At 36.4% G+C, this 20,799-nt stretch overlaps 1 protein-coding gene across 3 annotated transcripts; it reads right to left on the bottom strand.

The window, feature by feature from the left end:
• Positions 1-4,907: 4,907 nt before the first annotated feature.
• Positions 4,908-17,261, bottom strand: CEP44 (centrosomal protein 44). 3 transcript variants are annotated; one of them, XM_009491024.2, is made up of 10 exons: positions 17,133-17,261; positions 16,370-16,517; positions 15,235-15,381; positions 14,139-14,246; positions 12,646-12,777; positions 12,059-12,268; positions 8,297-8,366; positions 6,143-6,270; positions 5,841-5,878; positions 4,908-5,023 (listed from the first exon to the last, which is right to left on the bottom strand). In XM_009491024.2, exons 1-10 carry the CDS (start codon positions 17,219-17,221, stop codon positions 4,966-4,968), a joined length of 1,128 nt encoding a protein of 375 aa, XP_009489299.1. In that variant the 5' UTR covers positions 17,222-17,261; the 3' UTR covers positions 4,908-4,965. The 3 variants fall into 3 exon arrangements, with proteins under 3 accessions (XP_009489299.1, XP_075565474.1, XP_075565475.1); XM_075709359.1 differs by having other exon boundaries at positions 16,370-16,512; positions 17,133-17,182; XM_075709360.1 differs by lacking the exon at positions 12,059-12,268.
• Between the last annotated feature and the right edge of the window lie 3,538 nt (positions 17,262-20,799).

The following is a 20,799-nucleotide window of genomic DNA, read 5'->3' as shown; positions in this document are numbered from 1 at the left end:
CTCTGGATAGAGCCTAAAGAGGATGAGTTTTGTAACCACAGATATAGCATCCTTCTTTGTTACATAAGGTCACATTGCATAAACAAAGCTACTAAGTTTACTACACCTCATGAAATGAACTGTAGGATGCTCAAGTGAAGGAATATCACAGACTTCCCCATTTGGAACACTCAAGTCACAAGTGTTTTAACTAGCACCCTCATACTAACTGTATCATCCTAAGTATCCTACAAAGAACACAACATCGACCTCTGTCACACAGAAATCTGCCTGGATACCACAGAAGCAACATACCATCATTAAGCAATTTTTGCAGATTACCTTTCCTGAAGAAGCGTATTTTGCTGTCTGAGGATTATAAGCAAACTGCTAGATTTTCACCACAGAGTTAAAAAAAGATCCTAGAAAGGAAGTGAAAAGGATCTATAGGTGGCATAAAGTGTTTGGAAAGATAACAGTAGTGCCAAATCAAGGTCGAATATATTACAATTACAACTGTTCAAAATGTCAAATCAAGCAGCTGACAGAAAAAGCTGTTTTAACCCCTGTTCACTGATGGTTAGTAAAAAATTTTAAGCATCTCTAATAAAAAGTAACTAAGTAAATTCCACAAATAGTAGTAGTTTCTCATACATTTTGATCTTAGTTTTCTTTCTCCAGAATAACTAACCTTTACAAGACAAGAATGCACTTCTCAAACTTCAGTGTGTCCATATCCTTGATTTTAGCTTTTCATTACTATAAAAAATAAAAATAGATACAATAGATAAAACAAAAAAGCCAGTGTAAAAGGGGCAGGGGGTGGGTGTAACAAAACAAAACAAAACAGCCATTAGAAAAAAATTTGGGTTTAGTATGAGCAATAGGCTTATAGGCTGGTAGATACTGCAGGCTGTAATAGCTACTTTAGCAACACATAAAATTTGCTGTGAAGCCATATGGGCACCAGACAGCTATCCCCACAACTCAACACATATTGTCGTTTAAGAAATTAAAAAGAATAGCTCATTTGAAAGAACTATCACCTATTTGATCTTCCACAGGAAGAGAACTGCCACTCTCATCAGGTATAGCTAAATTGAAGTCACAACACTACATGCTACCAGCAGCCTGACCTGGTTTCAGCTGGGATAGAGTTAATTTTCTCTCGGGAGCTCGGGAGCTGTCTGGGTATCGGTCGGCGGGTGGTGAGCAATTGCATTATGCATCACTTGCTTTGTATATTATTATTGTTATTATCATTATTATACTGTTATTATTATCATTACAATTTTACTTTATTTCAATTATTAAACTGTTCTTATCTCAACCCAGGAGTGTTTCTCACTCTTACTCCTCCAATTCTCTCCCCCATCCCATCGGAGTAGGGGGAGTGAGTGAGCGGCTGCGTGGTGCTTAGTTGCTGGCTGGGGCTAAACCACGACAAGCTTAAGAAAAAAAAAAAAAAAAAATTATATTAGAATTCAAACAAGGTGGCTCTATTAATCACTGCTAGGCTGACAGGGAAGGAAAACCAAGTAACTTCCCTCCCCACAGTCTAGATTTTAGTTCTGCAAATTCCATGAGAGATTTTCTCCTTAAGGGAACTGATTTCAAGAGAACAAGTATTCTGTTTCAGGCAAATTTAAAAGAAAGTAAAACTTTAAAAAACATTTTCAGTCCATGTTTCTTCTGCACCATGTTTGCTGTTGGACTAGAAACTGAATTGAGCCTGACATAGGATATGAGACTAAACCAGGACAGAAACACATAAAAGAACTCCAAGAATAAGCACAAGAAAACTGGATATACTTATAAAGAAATAGGACACACTTAATAATTAAGGCTTTGAGCTTTGAATACACTTCTGATGCTGCAAAACCGTTTCAAGTTAGGCATAAACACCAGGATATAACTGAACTCATCCTGTTTCATACTTAGGTACAACCAAACTTGAATGATCTGCAATACAACTTAAGTATCAGATGTTAAACACCAAAAGTAACATCATAAAGAATATATTCTAGTGTCATAACTGCAATAATTTTCTTAGTATTTATGACTCAGAGCACTATAATTCCACAACAGGTAGCAGTATATACACAAACTGAAAATATAACTGAAAGAGGTTATCAGACTGCTTTTCAACATTACAGATTTGGGGCGAGAAGATTCTTATTTGTTTTCTATAGCATGTTTTAATTCAGTAAACGAATTAAAGTACATACTGATGTTAGATAAGGCAAAGTAAAAAAAAAAAAATCTTAATGGGAATCCTGCAATTTTTAATACACTTAGAATCTTGCTAAAAAAGAATCAAGTTAAAAAGTGTATTTTTGTAGAAGCTTCAGTTTTAGCATTCTACTTTAATGCAATTATGCTTCATTGTCCCACGTAATGCACAAATACTTTCAGTTGTGTAAGGTGGAATTATTCTACTGTTGTTTAAAGAAATAGTTGTCAAAACAATTCTTAACTATAAAATTAATAATATATACTTTTAAACTAATAATTAAATTCAACTTTAAGAAACAGGAGTTCAATTAATGGTTTATAACCACAGAACATATATCTCAAACAACAGGCATTTTTCCAAGTCATTGGAGAGAGCTAGGCATGATTGAAACTATAGTGAGGAATATTCTCTGGATTTATTTAATTTGTGTTATGAAAGGATTCTAACATTTCCTGTCACTCAGCAAGATACACCCATGCAACTGTTTGCACATGTAGAATGTCAACTCTTTGACTGCTGTGACAATGCTCAAAGTAGCATTTCACCAGTAATTATTCAAAACCTGTTGCTATTTTCAGTCATGACATGTATTTCCCAGCATTGCACTGCTTTGGTGAAGTTTTACTGTGACATACACCATTACTAGTACTAACTCTTTCCCATGATAGAACTGAATTTAAAAAAAAAAATTATACCTCAAACATGTAAACAGTGTTTGAATGCACTATGCATATTTCTTTTTCAGAAGATGGCACTATCTTCCAAAAACAAATTTCATTTAAAAAAAGAAAGCAAGTGTGAGACCAAGACCTTTAGAAAACCAGCTCCACTGCCCTAACAGTAAAACACCCTTGGCTTCAGTTTGATCAAAGTGAGCCCCTGGTTGGTCCTGAAAACAGGAGAAGCAAAGCCTTTAATTACAAAGGCTGAATTCCATCATGCAGAGAAAAGTACTGCATTTAAGCCTCTGGAAGAAGGAAGTCGTTGAATGGCTCTGGATTTTCAATTTTACAGTACTAAATAGACATATCAAATTGTGCACTTAAGACCTTTTTCTAACACTTGCTGCATCAATCACAATGATAAATCCTTGTAACTTGATTCATTTATATTGACTAACAGTTCTCATCTTTGCCATAACATCAACAAACAACAGATTCATTGTTCTGGTTCCTGCACGAACGTTATCAAATATCATACAGAATAATTACTTCACTTAACATAAAAGCCTCTTCAATTCCAAGGCAAAAAGGAAAATTTGAAAAGAGGTAATATTTGAAAATATTTGATCATTACTGGTTTAAAGCAATAACTTTAACTGTATAGGAATATACTTTTTCCCTTATGGTAATTACTTTGTATAAAGATTTCCACGAGGTGGTGCTGTAGTCCTATTTTAGAAAATTTCACCTATTTTCTTTGAATTGATCTACCATTTAGAAGAAAACCTCATTTCACTGTTAGGATAATAAACAGTGATTTGCAAGGTCTATTTCTAACTAAGGCATAAAACATGTTCACATCATCTAACTTTCCAATTTTTTAATTTTTTTTTTCTCTTTATTTTTTTGGAAATGACTGGAAAAGTAAGTTCTATTGCAAAAGTCCAAAAACCCTCAACTAAAGTTTATATAACATAATGGATCACTGTATGTTCTTCTGTTTGTATGTACAATAAAGTCAATTTATATTTCACATGGTTACAGGAAAAACACACCATAATTATTGTTAAAACATATAAACCACTTTTTACAGCATAATGTCAAACAGCTGCTTTCGCCTTTAATTGCAAACTCTGCCAAAAAAAAACCCACTGGTTTTGTGATATCAAACTCCAAAAATCTTTTTAAGTGAAGTGAGTATTACAGCACAAAGAAACTGTGATATGATAGGCTACCAATTTACAAAGAGTAATAAATAAATAAATAAACCTGTATCAAACCTCACACATCTATGGTTTGATTATATAATGTTTATGGAAGTCTTACATCTACCTCGGTTCTCTAAAGAGAAATTTTAATATGGCTTCAAATCATAAAAATGTTGTGTATCTTTGTATACTGGATGGTCGCCATCTGTGCTGCTGGTCTTAAAATGTGTTGGGTAAGAGCACTAAAACACTCAACACATCTCTTGCAGTCAAAGTCTGTGGACTTACTTGCGCGTTTTAGTGTTTAGGATCAAACTGACCCTCGCTTTGTCAGTGTTAATGGAAGCCACAATGTGTTGGTGCTCTCCAGCTCAGCATGAAAATTTATATTTAAAAAAAAAAAAAAAACCACCACAGCAAAAAAGGTACATATTTAAAATTGTGTATTTAAGTTTTCATTAAGACTTATTCAACAATACAGATGGTAAGATGGTATGTAAGAAAGCCTCTTGGGTGCAATATGCAAGTCCCAGCTGGAATGTTTCCAACAGGATGTAAAGCACGGTCCTCAAGCCTGCACTTTAAAAAACATATTACTTAGCACACTGCTAACAAATGTCAACACAAAAATACACTGCTGTAATGACCTCACTTTACAAAAGTGGGGGGGAAACTATTTGAACAGTTTTTAAAACCAAAAAATTGGGGCGAGGGGAAGACAAATCAGTACACAGATGCATTAGAAAATATTTATTCAAAGGAATAAAAGCACTGGTGATCATTACAAATTTGATATATTAAAAATTTAATGCTGTACAAACATACATATTAGTTCTAATATCCATAAGTCTACAGAGACCAGGTCTGAAGACCTGTGCTTTCAGGTCTTCTCAGAGGTGTTGCTTGAGGTTTTCAACAATTCTGAGGTTTCTTCAATTCTGAAAATAAATTTTGTTTACACACATACGCTTATTAAAATACAGTAAGAAATAACTGACTTGTCTTTAACTTTCTAATGAATCCAAAATCCTAACAAGCAGCATGAAACTTTATTTCCTCTCATACCTCCTTTTCCTCTGCAATTGGTTTGTATTTTAAATGCCTACCACATATCAATAAGCCTTAAGTATACATAAAGCAAGTAGTAACACACACAATACAATCACAAAATCACAAAAAAGACTACGGCTTTTTTCAGGCTACACACCTGCAGAATAGAAATCTCTTGCTAAAGAAACATTATACAACAGCAATGCATTTCTCTTCAAGTGTAATAGAAGTATTTCTTATTAAAAAAATGTTCATTACAGATCTCAGGACTGGTATCAAATACACCTTAATACAGTTCTCACAATGCTTAGCCTGAAATTGGTTTTACTTTCCCTTAAATAATAAAAAACAGAGTTAAGATACTGTAGTTATTTTTCAGGAAGAAAAGTTGCAAGTACCAGGGAAATCCTATCAGAAGATAAATAATATTCCTATTCCTTGTCAACCAGATTCTAAACACTCTTTAATCTCTAGTTAATACTATTAAGAATGCTTTCTATTGCTTTTTAGAAACCAAAACAGTGACTCATCCCACAAATACAGAACTGTAAGTGGATTTATTATCCAGTGGAGTCATAAGGAAATGCCACACCTGATGTAGAGACCTTTGAGGTTTGGAACACATATGTACATTCTCTATATGCCTTAGTCCAGTACAACTCCCTCCTGGGAAATGAATTCCTGCTGCCCTTTCCTATTACTTACATTTTACTTATCCTTTCCATTCTTTGTCTTGTTGTCTCCTGCAATTTAAAAGCAACAAAGTTAGTGAACTCTTCAAAGCTAACATTCTTCACATGGACTTTCAACCTGAAAAAAAATCATAGAGAAAAATGCAACTTTAAGCATTGTTTACATATCAAAAGGATTTTTATGAGACAGACCTAGATGTAGTTTTGCATAGTTTCCTTGTTTTTCACTAGTAGCGTATACAACAAAAACTAATGCTTACTTGTTCTCTTGACCTCAGAAAGGGAATCAACTAAGCATTTGTCAGTTTTACTTACCTTTGAAATGTCTGTCAGACCACAAGACTTAATGGTCATGGCTCTGGGAGGTGGGTCTGTGGATAATAGTGAACTGTATCCAGACGACTGATGAAGACTCTCTGGCATCTCCTCCTTCCTCTCTGCATCTATGGAGAAATACTCATTTTTGTGTCACCTTTGCCTTTTTGCTCTCTTATTGCAAGGTCAGCTATCAAATAGCTTGATCTACAGTATGCAATAACAGAAGAGAATGCATTGTTCAGAGAGGGAAAAAGAAAAGCTACTGGTGAGGGTCCAAAACAGGTTTCTCATTTTCTTAAAACAAGGTAAGTGCAGCATACTATTTATAACACACACAAGACAAATTCAAGAAAGATTACCAGGAATGCTACCTTTACCCTGATTACAGTGAAATCAACACTTAAAGTCTAATTACTGGGTCAAACATTTAAAAGTAATTTCAAATAGTTTACATTATTTTTATTGTAAACTACCTGTTCAAACCTGTCTTTAATTTGTAAGTAAACTGTCTTATAAGCAGCAGAAATATAAACAAAATCATCATCTTGTTTAGCTTAAAATTTGTACCAAGCTCTTGCTGTTTCCCTAGCTCTCCTCCCATTGGGACAGGTTTAGCATCCATTCATCAGAAACAGACTCTTCTTTTACACTGGGAAGGCTTTGATACTCCTTGCAATTTCAGATTATTATTGTCAGGGAAGAGAATTTAGTATTTATAAAAGGAGAAAGAGTGTTCCCATATCCTTATTTTCAGTAAGGCCACCAACTATGGATCATAGCTGTGGAACATGTTTGCTTACACTGTTCTATATTTAAAATCATATTAAATTATCTTTAATCAATTAAAATCAAAAAGTGTTTCTTCTGTCCAGCTGTGATTCCTAAAGAGCGCTACAACCAAAAAGAGCATCAAAGCATTCCAAGTACTGTACGTCTCAGATACATGAGTTAAGACTGACGGCGTAACTGGTATGCCTAAAATTTCCTGAATCTTATTTTAGAAAAACAGGAATAACAAAATTCACAAGAATTCCAGAAGTCTGAAAATATGAAAATTCTTTTAAAGACATAGTCAGCAAGGAGGCTGATGGAAGTCCTCAAGTGTCAGTAACAAACCACTAAACTTATGAAAGGAAGTAAACATGTTGGAAGCTTTCTAAGGTCTGTAAAAAGAAGGTCCCATTTTTGAGACTTCAAATTTAAAACAAACTTTGACATAACCAAGAAACTGCCTTCCTAATTTCCATGGAAACTGGATTACTGAGATTCCCTTTTAATTTCAATGCAACAGCCCAACACTGAACAAAAATGCCTTATAAGTGAGAATAGGAGACAGAATATCCTTCTTACTCCTGGTGGTAGGAATAACAGCTGCCACAGGGGAAACAGGCCAAACTAGTAAAGAGAATGATGCAAGGTAAGGGCTAAGGAGCTACCAGTGAGGAAAAGATAATTATTTATGGCCTGGGAAATATTTTTAATTTATTTCCCACTTAAGGCTCCTTCATTTACTTCTTGTACATTATCAAAATTAAGTTGGAAATGGAAGAAAAAGATTTTATCTTGCTCTTCAAAATAAGCAAGTTTAGCAAAAACGCTACTTGGATAACTGCTAACTGCTTCAAAAGGGATGAAACTATAGAGAATGTTCAGCAGTGGTTTGAAATACAATGTGGATTATGAATGAAAAAGCCCCGATTTGTCCCAAGCCCCATTATAAAAGTAAAAAACAACATGTGTGACACTGTTTTAAACAAACCCGTGGCAGCAAATACAATTTCTTTTGCGCTTACAAATAGCTTATTTTTAAAACATTATAACTGCTTTAAAGTGCAGCTAACTTGTTTTTCACAGCTTTAGCTATAGCACCTTAACTAAATTTGCATCTTTAAGATTTTTGTAGTTATTTTTAACTATTAATTAGTATGCTATATATTTTCACTAATGCTTTAAAAACTATTTCAGTAAATAAAGCTTCTAAAGAATAAATTACAAAGTGACCAGCAGGTTAATTTCTAATTTGCAGCATGCATTTAAATTCAGAGGTCACTAAATTGCAATTGTCTACTTAAAAAACACTATTTTAGTCAAGGTCAGAAAGAAGTGTTTGGCATATGATGTTAATCAAAAAAAAAAATCATTAACACTCACCAGGAGAAACTGGAATCCTACTGGAAGTACATTCTTGACTTACACTGCTGAACTCTGTAGATACGTCTCTCTGAAATATAAGTTTACTGCATTTTAGCCATATACCCTGTTTAAATCATATTTTGACTGAACAAAAGTATATTTAAGTACTAATTATGTATGCATTTGCTACACCATCCAGGTATGTTGGCATTCAATAAATGTCTTTACAGGACTAAAAAAATCCAAAGTTTCCATACATACATTGCATTAAAAAACTAGTCTATTTCATGGGGGCTTTTTTAATATCAATACTGCTGTTCATAAACAGGTCAAAACCATGTCCAACTATAGCACCTATAACTTAGGTATGAGTAGAACGAATGATCAGACTGTTCTTGGCCTGTGCTAACAGTTACATCTTGACGTTGGCTGCTGTTACCTTAACAAAGTAAGTGCACCTTCTACTTCTGGTTGATATTCAGAAATGCAGCTCCTTGGTCCTAAGAATTAGCCTATAGATGAACTGAAATTCATTCCACTTAAATGCTTAGAACTCAGGAGTCTATTTTAAGCTAGTTTCCCAGGCTCCTAAATGAGATGGCTCTTTTAAGAAAGGTTCTCAGTTTAACTCAATCTAGCTTAGAAAAGGTTCATAAACAAGGAAACAAAATTAATGTTGTACTAACAATAAATATTTTTGAATGAAATCTTCTAATTTCAAAATAAAAAAATCCAACACTCATAAACAACATCTAGACTTTTTTCCACCAATGAGTTATCATTATGATTTGAAATCTCAGCCTTTGATAAAGTATATCACTTTATATACTGAACTGACTGTATCGGTTAACAGGGGAATATTATACCCAAATAAACGAATGAGGGAGAAATAGTAGGTACTATGTGGGAAGAAGCTGAAAAAAGCTGTAATAATGGATACCTCTTTTAAAAAAAATCTGCACTGATATCTTCTGCTCAATTCCCTTCATTGAAATGGATTTGGTAGCTTTCAGACTTTCCCCAGAGCTAAACGCACAGCTGCTGCTACTTTGGCAGCAGCACAAGACAGATCTTAGTGTTCCTGCTATGTTGATTAGATGCCAAAAGTTCCCTGAAAAATTCACGAGTAAGAAGAAAGGAGAAATTCTGAATTGCTTCTATATCTGTGAAGCACAACTTGGATGGAATTTCATGAAACAAAGAAGGAGCAATTCTCTGGCCCAAAGGATTATTTCTTGGCAGTGTTCAAATGCCTATTGCAAAAAAGTTAGGGTTTTGAAGACTTTTTTTAAATATAAAAACCAGCTTCTTTTGCTTTGAAAAAAGACAAGCAACAATGCCACACACAAACTAAATTCAGACTTGTTTCTGCAGATGACTTCTTTCAGTAACAGGCAGTACAGAAATAGAATTATCTTACTGAAAATTTTTGAGTGATACTAATGTTAAGTATTCTCCAAATACTATTCCAAACCTTTAAACACCTGCAATAAACATGTTACTGAAGTAATAATAAACCAAATTTACAGAAATAAAAGAACAAGCCTAGTCTAAAACACAAGCCTTCCTGTGCTGCTACTGTCATAAATGCAGCAACTACTTCTTGAAGAGAATAACTTTAAAGAGGAGCAAAACTATCTACGGCTGTTCAGCTGAAGGCCTCTTGAGACTGCTAGCAGAAGAAACCATTATCATTGGTGGCGTTATTTGTACATATGTGCACTGCTAATTAAATTACAATATCCATAAGAAATTTATTTCAAATGGTAAATCACTTGAGCCATTACTGACCTGAAACTGTTTAAAAAAAAAAAGGTGATTGAGAATGTCAACCCTTATCATTTGAGCTACAGTCTTCAGAAATAACGCAGTGATCAGCCTGAACACTTCTCCATTTCAAGACTTTGCAAAACTAGCACACTTTCATGGCACACAGGAAAAAAACCCCACATCTTGTACAGAATCATAGAATCATTTAGGTTGGAAAAGACCTTTAAGATCATCCAGTCCAACCATTAACCTAACACTGCCAAGTCCACCACTAAACCAGTTAAGGGTAGAGTAGCAATTTTGTGTGTCCTGGCTTGGTGGCTGGGTTATTTTTTAATGAAAGTAAAAACTAGGAATCATTAAGGTTGGAAAGGACCTCTAAGATCATCAGTCCAACCATCAACCCAACACCACTATGCCCACTAAACCATGTCCCACAGTGCCACATCTACCCGTTTTTTGAACACTTCCAGGGATGGTGACTCCACCACCTCTCTGGGCAGACTGTTCCAATGCTTGACCACTCTTTCCCTGAAGAAATTTCTCCTAATATCCAATCCAAACCTCCCCTGGTGCAGCTTGAGCCCATTTCCTCTTGTCCTATCGCTAGCTACTTGGGAGAAGAGACCAACACCCACCTCTCTACAACCTCCTTTCAGGTAGTTGTAGAGAGCGATAAGGTCTCCCTCAGCCTCCTCTTTTCCAGGCTAAACAACCCCAGTTCCCTCAGCTGCTCCTTATAGGACTTGTGCTCCAGACCTTTCACCAGCTTTGTTGCCCTTCTCTGGACACGCTCCAGCACCTCAACGTCCTTCTTGTATTGAGGGGCCCAAAACTGGACATGGTATACACATTACTAACACAAGTATTAGTGACATTTTCAAATCTGCAGGGCCAGCAACACTCTGAGAGCTCCTGCTTACAAGTAAATTCAACATTTTTATAACTACAGAGAAACACACAACACTGATCAACTGTTTTCCACAAGGGTTTTCAACTTCTGGAAAGCATGTGACAGTATCTGAAGGATACACAAGACACACATGCAAACACACTTTGAAATTAAGCATGTGATACCAAAATTGATGTTATGGTTCACTGCATCTCAAAATACTTACATGTGCACATATATGAAATTATATAAATGTGCACACAAGGACCTTTCAACGGCATGAAAAATAATACAGAGTCTTTATGCAACAAAATATTTGCTTTGCTCTGACAAATGTAGCTACATCACAACTGTAGCATTTAAAAATGCAATGAACATCACGGACAAGAAATAGGAAGGGGCTGGAAGGGGCTAGAGGGGGCATGCAAAAAGGAGAAAGACCATTGATTAGGCTATAAATTTCAAAGATTCACAAACTAAAAATAGGACTAAAATAAGAATTAACTTTTCCATTAACCTTGTATTTTCCATTGAGCGTGCCATCTATTTTTCTCAACATTAGTTACATAGAATGAAGACTTGATCTTCCAACAGGAATATCTGTATCTGATCAGTTTGGAGAATTAAAAAAATAGGTATTCAGCTGTATCAACAGCAGCAACATTTCCAGGCCAGTATAAGAAATTCAGAATAAGCAGACCAGAATAAGAAAACCCTTAAATGTGTCACTAGCATGATGAAATTCTCAACTACAGAAACATTAAGTTTTCAAAGACAGCGTAATTAAGAGTTTTCAAAAGCTTCCTTCTACAAGTTCACTAGAAGGAAGTGAACAAACACAAACACACACAGTCATTGCTAATGAAAATAGGCTTAGCTACACCTGCTGTTCCTGCAAGGAAACAATTTCCAATGGAGACCTTTGCTTCCTAGAGCATGAGAAAACAACAGAATGTAACAGTTAAGAAAACAATACCACCAACTCCATAAACAGCACTTCCATTCAGATCATGCCTTCAAAAATAACGAAAAGCATATATCAGGAGGCAGGAAGAACAGAAACAGGCTGACAACATTGTGTCTGGGCAATTTTTGTTATAGAAGAGAAGTTAACACACCTTTTTGGATTGCAACAACAGTTCTGTTTCAAGAAGCAAAACTCGACTCAACAAGTTATTCCAGTCCTTCTCATCTATGATCACCTTTCCTTTCAGTTTCTCTTCTAAAACATGCAGTTTATCTTCCATCCAATCTAGCTTATGAAGCTTTTCCTGGCAATCAGCAAGCTGACTCTTTAGGAACTCAATCTGACAGTTATCTTCTATGACCTGAAAATATGGATAAGAACATATGTCCTCTAATTTAAAAACAGATATAATTCATCATTTGCTCAATGAAATTAAGTAGAATCTTCCTCAAGTTCAGTAGCCACATTCTGCCACATTAGAAAATTATTTTTCTTTCACAATTGCCATAATATGCCTATTCATGGAACTCAGCTTTTAAAGAAACTGTTGACAGAACTGGCTTTTGAAAGGACAGTGCAATTTAACTGACTTTTTTTTCCCAATATATTTATTATACATCTATTAGTTATACTTAATGAGCATCCAGCTATCTTTTAAAAACCTTTATCCCTTTAGAAATGCCCTGTAAGAAAAGTTAAGAATACATGTGGACAGCATCTTAAAATAAAAGTTCTTACTTGTTCACATTTAACTTCCACAACATCATGATCAAGGTACAATTCTTCTTCAGTACCTCCCTGTGCTGGGAGGGGTAGTGGACGAAGGTCATCACTAACTTCATTTCCTGAATGCCGTTCTACTTGAGGCTTCTTTTGACCATGTTAAAAAAAAAAATTCACTGGTGTTATTTGTTACAAGAACATTTCAATTAATCAGCCAAGTAACCGACACAAAAGACCTATAATTTTATTTATTTATTTAAATCTGACAATTTTATCCCAACTGGTTGCAAAACACAGAAAGCAACAGCAGACAGTTTAATTTAAAATATACAGACATGAAAGAACTATAAAACAAATAGGCACAGAGTTTACCATATGTACTGTGTACCTTGGTTCCCTTCCATAAACAGTAGCGAAGGCATTAATGTCCTCTCTTACTGTAAGGTTGTTAGATTTCTAAGCGTGGATTCGGAGGTATGAATCTCGCTGTATGTATTAACATATATATAGACAGTTCCAACATCAAAACCACCACTCAAACATTCAGGAAAAAAAAAAGTTTAACTAGGAAGATTAGAGCTTTCTCTTTTCCTTGACAACTGTCAGCAAAATAGCCCTACTAGCTACACATTTAATTTCCTTTGAATGCGTCCCTTAGAGAGGACAAAAGAGACAAATTTTGCCTTTCTTTCCAGGTGCATCAAGTCCTATGATCACTACCTGCCACATAACAAAATAAATTACCTGATGATTAAGAACCCACAATTAAATTCTTAATACACTCACATATATACCCATTCAGCTCTACCATTCAACAACCAGAAGTGCCAGGTAAGTCATTCCAAATATTTTCTTTGTGAAATTTTCCTCTGCTAAAACAGTATTTTCCTTCTAAATAGAAATCACCAACATTTATTGGGCAGTCACAGTCCTAAAAGTTTTGTCCAATTTTACTTTGCACCCTTTTAGCAGAAAATACTAGGAAAGCTGCCTCTTGCACAGGCCAAGAGTAGCATGCCGCGTAAGATTGAACATTACACTTGTAAAACAAAAGCCAACAGGAATGTTACATTAAGAAATCTTTGCTGAACAGATTCAGACAAAAGAGCAAAAAGTGCTTTGAAAGCTACATTGAAAACATTGCAATGTTAGGCCAAACACACTTCAGTCTCCAAACAGGATGTATGTTCTTTTTCCAATTGCATCTTCATTTTCATTGCTGTCCCTCCAGTTGATATAATTCAAATGGCAAACAACAGTACTAGATCATTACCACCAAGACTTTGAGATCAACTGCTCAGTAAAAGAGAGAAGCAATATCCTCTGTATTTCAGCCATTATTTCAGTTGACCGCACTTCAGGGGAGGGAGGGAACAAGAAACACAAAAAACCCCAACTGGTCTGATCAAACATTAAAACATAAATGAAAGCACATATTCCAGAAAGAGCCTGACTTGTAACAAATAAGATTAACCTTTAGGCATACAACATAAAAACTATTTTCATACCTGTTTGGAATTCAGAGCACTCCCACTAGGACCAGCAAGGACATTATCACAATTTGACCATACTTCATATTTAAAAGATCTGAGTTTTTTCCTTGTTTGGGATTTAACCTTCAAAGTGAAGAGCAGAAAATATTATGCTTCTACCACAGGAATATTTTCGGGGGGTGGGGGGTGGAGCGGAACGACACAGCACACGGACACACAACATGGGGACAGGATGACACACCCCATTTTCTGCCATCATTAGCAGGCAGGAATATTGCATGGCACACGCACAAACACATGTAAACCCCTGCAGTACACTAATGTCTAAAAAAAAAAAGAAAATTAAGAATGACCCAAATTGACAGAGAAAACAGATCTGGAAGTGAATGACGTATTCATACACCCATTAATGCCTATGCAAGGCTGCAAGACAGCTGGTCATAAAGAGAAAAGACAATTTGCACCAGAGTTGAAAGACAGACAAACATGAAAAAAAATGTAGTTATGCCCCCAGCAGTGACAAATGAAGTATACAGAAGTCCTGAAGACTGTTATAACTCAAACGAAACAAAATCCTGTAAAATTGACTGAAAATGCCTTTTATTAAAGCATACACTGATACACAGCACACACTGATAAAAAAATAATGCCTTACCAATGTAAAACAAATATGATTAATGAAAATAATCAGGTTTGAGATATATACCACTGAAACACAAATAACAAGTATCATGTTTAAATTGAATGTTACCAGAACTTCAACATATCAGACAGTTTTCCTTTGTTTTTAAATCTACCTGCAAAGTCTACCAGTTACACAAACATTCACTATGTTGAGAAGTATAAATGAAAATACATCACTTACTGTAAAGATACCAACTAGATTTATCTTCATTCTAATATTTTTTTGTTTATGCTAGGAAGCATCGGCAGCTTTGTGTCTTTTGTATACCTGACAGCACTCAAGCATCTTACAATGGAACTTCATACTAATTTTCCCCCTATTTTGACTATCAGTGATGCTGCATCTTGAGATCAACTGGTTGTCTTCTACCTGCAGCACCAAGCACGTCAAAAGAGACTTACAATAAAGTTACCATTTAATCAGTACCTTGTTCGAGTTACTTAATTCCTTATGTTTTTTCACCACACAGTTGATAATGTCACAAACAATCTGCATTTTTCTTTCTGCAAAGCCAAACTGAAGAAACTGCTGTTTTGTTAAAATTGGTTTATATTGAAATTGATCTCGAAGAAGCTGCAACAAAATAAGAGTTTACTTCACTTTCAAAAATCACCACGCAATTTGTTGTACAAATGGCATGCTCAGGTTCTTATTTTTGTACAATCTTTTCTTTCATTCTGCACTACAGCAGTTAAACCTTTTCTCATTTGGTTATTTATACATTCTCAGCTGTTTCTTCTAACTAGACTTAAAACATACCTCTTCCAGAAACATTTCATTCATGTCACTCTTGTAAAGTTTAACTCACAGTCTTAAGGTACATTAAATAAATTATTGTAGACATTAATATTAAAAAAGTTAAACAAAAACTTTCCAAAGTGAATACATAAAAACAAATTGTACTAATGTCAGCAAATGCATCAGAGGGCTAAGTAAGGCTCCCACAGAGCTTCTTTGTAAAGGAGTCTCTTTCCTCCTCAGATTGAAGACTAGTCTGAATAAGCTAGTATTCATCAATATATCAAGCCACCTTTTATAAAAATGTGCTTATGGATATTTTTAAGGATAGTTCAAAATTATTTTCATTCAGTTAATTTGATTTGATTCCAATTTATAAACTATTAAGAACTGGATTTTGTATATTGATTCTGCATGGTGTTTTAAAATAAGTGTATTTCTTAATTGTGTTTTCATTACAATTACTGAAGCTTGCTGTGATTTTTTGCCAGTTATGATTTCTTCTAAGCTCACTTCCGTAAAACCTACTGTATAATAAATATTTCAGTATCCTTCACAACTAACATAAAGCATAGTAATATTACTGATTCTACAGTTGTCTCAAAATTGAGATTTGGCTAACATCCAGCCTTATTTTCATTAAGATCTACATAAAGACTTGCCACACAGTGACTTACTACTCATCTTAAATCCTAACAGAATTACAACTCACATTCTTCGGCAAAAATTTTCACTTCCTAGTAAAAGTCATACTAGATGTTTATTTTTTATGAGGCCATACTCAAAACTGTGTCTCTTCTGCAAAGAACATGAAGACAGATACCTTATAAATAGCTTCAATAAAACGCAAGTCACTCTTTGCTGTGAGTTCCACATCGCACTTTACCAAAAGTTCTGCTATGTAAGTTGAAAAAGATGTAAAAGAATAGCTGATGATAGGTAAAAATGCAGCTGGATCACCCTTTACTAACCTGTTGAGAAACAAAAGTATTTTACACAGCAGAAGATAACAAAAGCCTTTCATTACATGATTTCAAACATTTAACTTGAAAGGTGGTTTAATATAGCCAGCATGTTATACCCAAGTATCTCCTTCATTTTAAGGGTTTTTTTTCCAGGCATATCTCATTCAGCAGCCTTTACCGTTATCTGTAAAGTGCTCAAAGAAACGTTTTTGTGACCCTCATATAATTTTATCATTGTCAGGCCTAAAGCCCATGAGCATTTCCATCTGAACATTCCACATTTTTTTTTTTTCTAATCTTTACAGGATTAAATTTCCTGAAGAAAGTTTTGCTAGCACTTACAAAGAAATTATAAAGGTGAGAGATTAATCAAAGAAAAGAGAAAAACAACAGAAGAAAGAAGAGCAAGATAGTGATACACTTCAGGATTATTCTAAGGATTGCTCAGAAAAGCAAAACTGCATCCTTTTATCTTCCAGTTCACATATATCAAACCCCAATTTCCCAAACATATGTTCTGCTTACTCACCACTAGGTGCAATGCTAATATTTATACATATCTTGTTTACACATCTTGCTGTCATCATGTATTAGCATAAATTTATTCACACTGCCACTTACACTGTATAATCCACATCTCTTGGATAATTTAACAAGCGAAGTCCTTGTTCTATTTTTCTTAAACTTCCTTGTATGTCTCCTGTTGCCATTATTCCAAATGCTATTCTTCTTTCAGATTATGAAATAAATATAATATAGTACATTCTCCTCCTTAAAAAAAAGTTACATACACAAAATTACAAAATGCAATAGAATTATCACTGAAATTCAAAGGGTTTTGTTCCTCTTTTCTAGACACTACTATTTCCAAAGTGTTACAATACAGCACAGAGCTAGGGCTCGATACCAATCAATATCAGTCATCATCTTCATTCATTCTAAATGGGATCAAGTAGTAATCCTCAATCTGACCAACTAACAAAGATCTTCAAAGATCTGAAAGCATATTAAGAATTTAGGGCTGGCTAAATGCACTAAAACTGAGTGAGAATAAGTTTATTCACTGTTTCAAAGGAGCAGAAGCTCCACAAGCAGTCAAAACCTCCTGCATTCTTCAGTTTAGAATGCTGCTTATTCTTTTCATCACCTGGCCCCAAAAGCAATGTTTGGATGTGTAAATATCAGAAGGCAGGACTAGCAACTCATTACAGACAATACTCCTCTATTTTAGATGAACCATTAAATACACTTAAAATTGTTCACAGGGGAGGGGGTAACAGACTGCGTAGATATTTCAAAACAGGTGCAAGTCGACTGGGATGATAACCAAAAGGTCCCTGTTTGACTTCTACACTGTAACACACAAGTTGAGAACCCACATTTAATTTGTGGGCTTTGCTTCACAGAAGAAAGAGGCTCATCTAAGGACTCAGTGCAAACTACAAAAAGGTGCCTTTGTCCCTGCAGAACTATTCCACAGGGAAACTGAAGACTACAAGAAAGGAAGGAGAAAAAAAAAAAAAAAAAAAAAAAAAAAAGAGACAACAGAAGAGAATCAGCAAAGCATGAAATCACCATCATCCAAATAATTTTTTAGATCTATCAAAGGGATAAATAAGTACAGAAAGCTTACACATTTAATACATTTTACCTAACAGTACTGATTAGTAAATTCTCAAATGGAGGAAGGGGGTGGAGCAGGGGAGAAGAAATTGCTGTAAGAGATGTAAAAATACTGGCAACTCCCCCTGGCTGGCAGATAGTAAAAAGAAACACCTGAAGCAGTACCTTCAAATTTCAGTATTAATAATAAACTTAAAGAACCTTGTCCCTCACTCCATTGCTTCAAAATACATTTATATTTAGAGACAGCCTATGAGTACTATTTACTGTATCTTGCAACCGTTTGTTTATAAGCAACCAGTATTAGTTCTTGTCTAACACAAGACTTTAAAAGCACAGACTAGATGATAGCCCAGCTCTTAAGTCACAAACAAAAACAAATGGCCTGCATCTTAGCACTCTGGACAGACTGATAGCACTTCAGAGAGACTATTAGCAAACTGCCAAACTCTGGGGGGTTTTAATGGTTTAGAGAAAAAAACAAAGGAAAAAAAAAAAGCAAGAAAGTTAGTTAAAAGAAAAAGTACAGAAAGTGGCCACTTCTCACAAAAAGAGTCCTCCTTCCTCACGTCCTCGAGATCTGCTTGCGACTGGCTTAATCCTCTGCAGTACTTCCCCCAAAAGCCTCAGGAAAAGTAATGATTTCAGATATAAAACCTTAGAACAGAAATTTACTGGTCAATTTTCTGCTAGAACCTGGGAGATAATTGCCTACCACTGTCTTCACTGAAATTCTTTTCTTGCCAGAAAACAAATACTTTGAAGCCTACCAATCCAAGCAGTGAAGAGGCATTGCCTGACAGCCTCTACATGAAGACATATTCTCAAGATACAGAATTTTATATCATTTCTCTTGCTGACATGAGATTCAGACCAAAATAACAAATGCTCCAAAGAGATTATGTCTTGCCTTGTCAGAAATCAACTCTGATGGGTACTCCAGTTTGCAGCTTTGTTATTTGGTCCTACAAATTAAAGCAATGACTCTTTTTGAAAGGAACTTCTTGACCACACACTTCACTTACAGTAAAAAAAAAACCCACCAAAAAAAACCCCACAGTTAAAGTTTGCATTCACAATGGTCTGGGTTAGGTTGTTTTTTTTTTTTTATTCTTGTGCCTCTATGGTGTTAAAATCAGCAGCCTTCAAGAAGATTAAGATCTTCACGTGTTCTGTCCTTGTTAAAATATTTTCTTCCTATTTAATTATTAGGTTTTTCCTCTTTAATCATTAGGTTCTGGGTTATTAGTCATGCTAAATATAAGTACACAACACTCACTGTTAAAGGCTAGGGACAATTTAACCTCAAGTATTTGGAAACTGAGGCAGCTATTCTTCCTGCATTACCTTACAAAGTGATCCACCATATGGTTTTGCCAATTTAACCAGATCTCAAGACAAGTCTCAAAGAGTCTGACATAAAACCGAAGCTTTAATCTGCAACACGAATACTCACAGAATACACTCTAACAGGAAATCATCTAATCATATAGGCTGTTTCCCAAAAGTATCAATAATCCTTTCTACACTGGACCTCTGGATGCCAAAACTGGCAACTACTGTCACTACAAACTGAATAGCTCAAGAGATCATAAAAATAACAGTCAAGTTATTTTCTAATAACTTCTTGGGAAGGTGAACACTGTAAGAAGCGGCACATAGTTTTTGCCTGTAGGAATTCATGACAACAGTTAGAGAACATCAGCTACGCAGAATAAAATAAGGTATAACAAAGTTTTAAAAGATGATAACCTAGAACTGCAAGTGGTTTAACGAACAACTCTCAAAATTGCATATGGTATTCAAAGAACTAATGTGAAAAAAAAAACCACACCAAAAAAAGCATGCAAGTTACCAAGTGTCTTAACACCGTAAACACTGTCTTTGAAATGTCCAACAAAAAAGACTTTTGATTTCTTCAAATTGTATTTAGACTCTTCTGTCAGATGGGGCAGGAAGCGGGGGCGGGGGGGGGAATGGCACCATCATGCAGGGATGCAAAAACGTCAAGGACAAACACGGCACTTGGCCATGGCGCCAGCTGTCATGGACGCGACTGAAGCACGCAGAGGACTTGCAAACGAGGGAACCGCTCAGGCAACCGCGCGTCGCGGGCCGGTTGCCCTGGGAGCCAAGGAAACACCGGCAGAAAAAAAAGCGTGGCCCCGCCATGGGCGAGGCCGGCGGCGGTCCCGGGGCCGCGCCAGCGCGCTGAGGCGAACCCGCAAGAGCGGGGCCGGCACCGGGGCCGCCTCTCCACCCGCCCCTCGACCAGCCGGAGACCGGGCCTCCCCCGCCGCGCCCCGGGGCTCGCCGTCCCGCGCCGCCGGCCCCTCAGGGGGGGCAAACCCCCGCCCCGAGAGAGCTCCTGACGCTCACCCGCGCCAGCCGCCGCCGCCCCCGCCGCGGGAAGCCCGCCCCCGCCGGGCCGCCTGCCCCGGGCCAGCGGGTGCCTCGCCGCCTCCCCTCAGGAGCCCGCCGGCCCGCAGCCGCTGCTCACTGGCGGCGGGCGCAGACTGAATCTGCCGCCGAGAGGCGCGACCGCCGCTTCCGCTTCCCGCCCGTCCCTCCGCCCTGACGTCACTTCCAGCAACAACAGCAAACGTCAAACCTGCCAGGCAGGAGAGCGGGGCGGCGGCAGCCTCCTTGCGTGCCGGAGGGGCCT

This window comes from Pelecanus crispus, chromosome 4, assembly GCF_030463565.1.
Source record: "Pelecanus crispus isolate bPelCri1 chromosome 4, bPelCri1.pri, whole genome shotgun sequence".
Lineage (NCBI taxonomy): Eukaryota > Metazoa > Chordata > Aves > Pelecaniformes > Pelecanidae > Pelecanus > Pelecanus crispus.
This window is presented reverse-complemented; position numbering and strand designations above follow the sequence as displayed.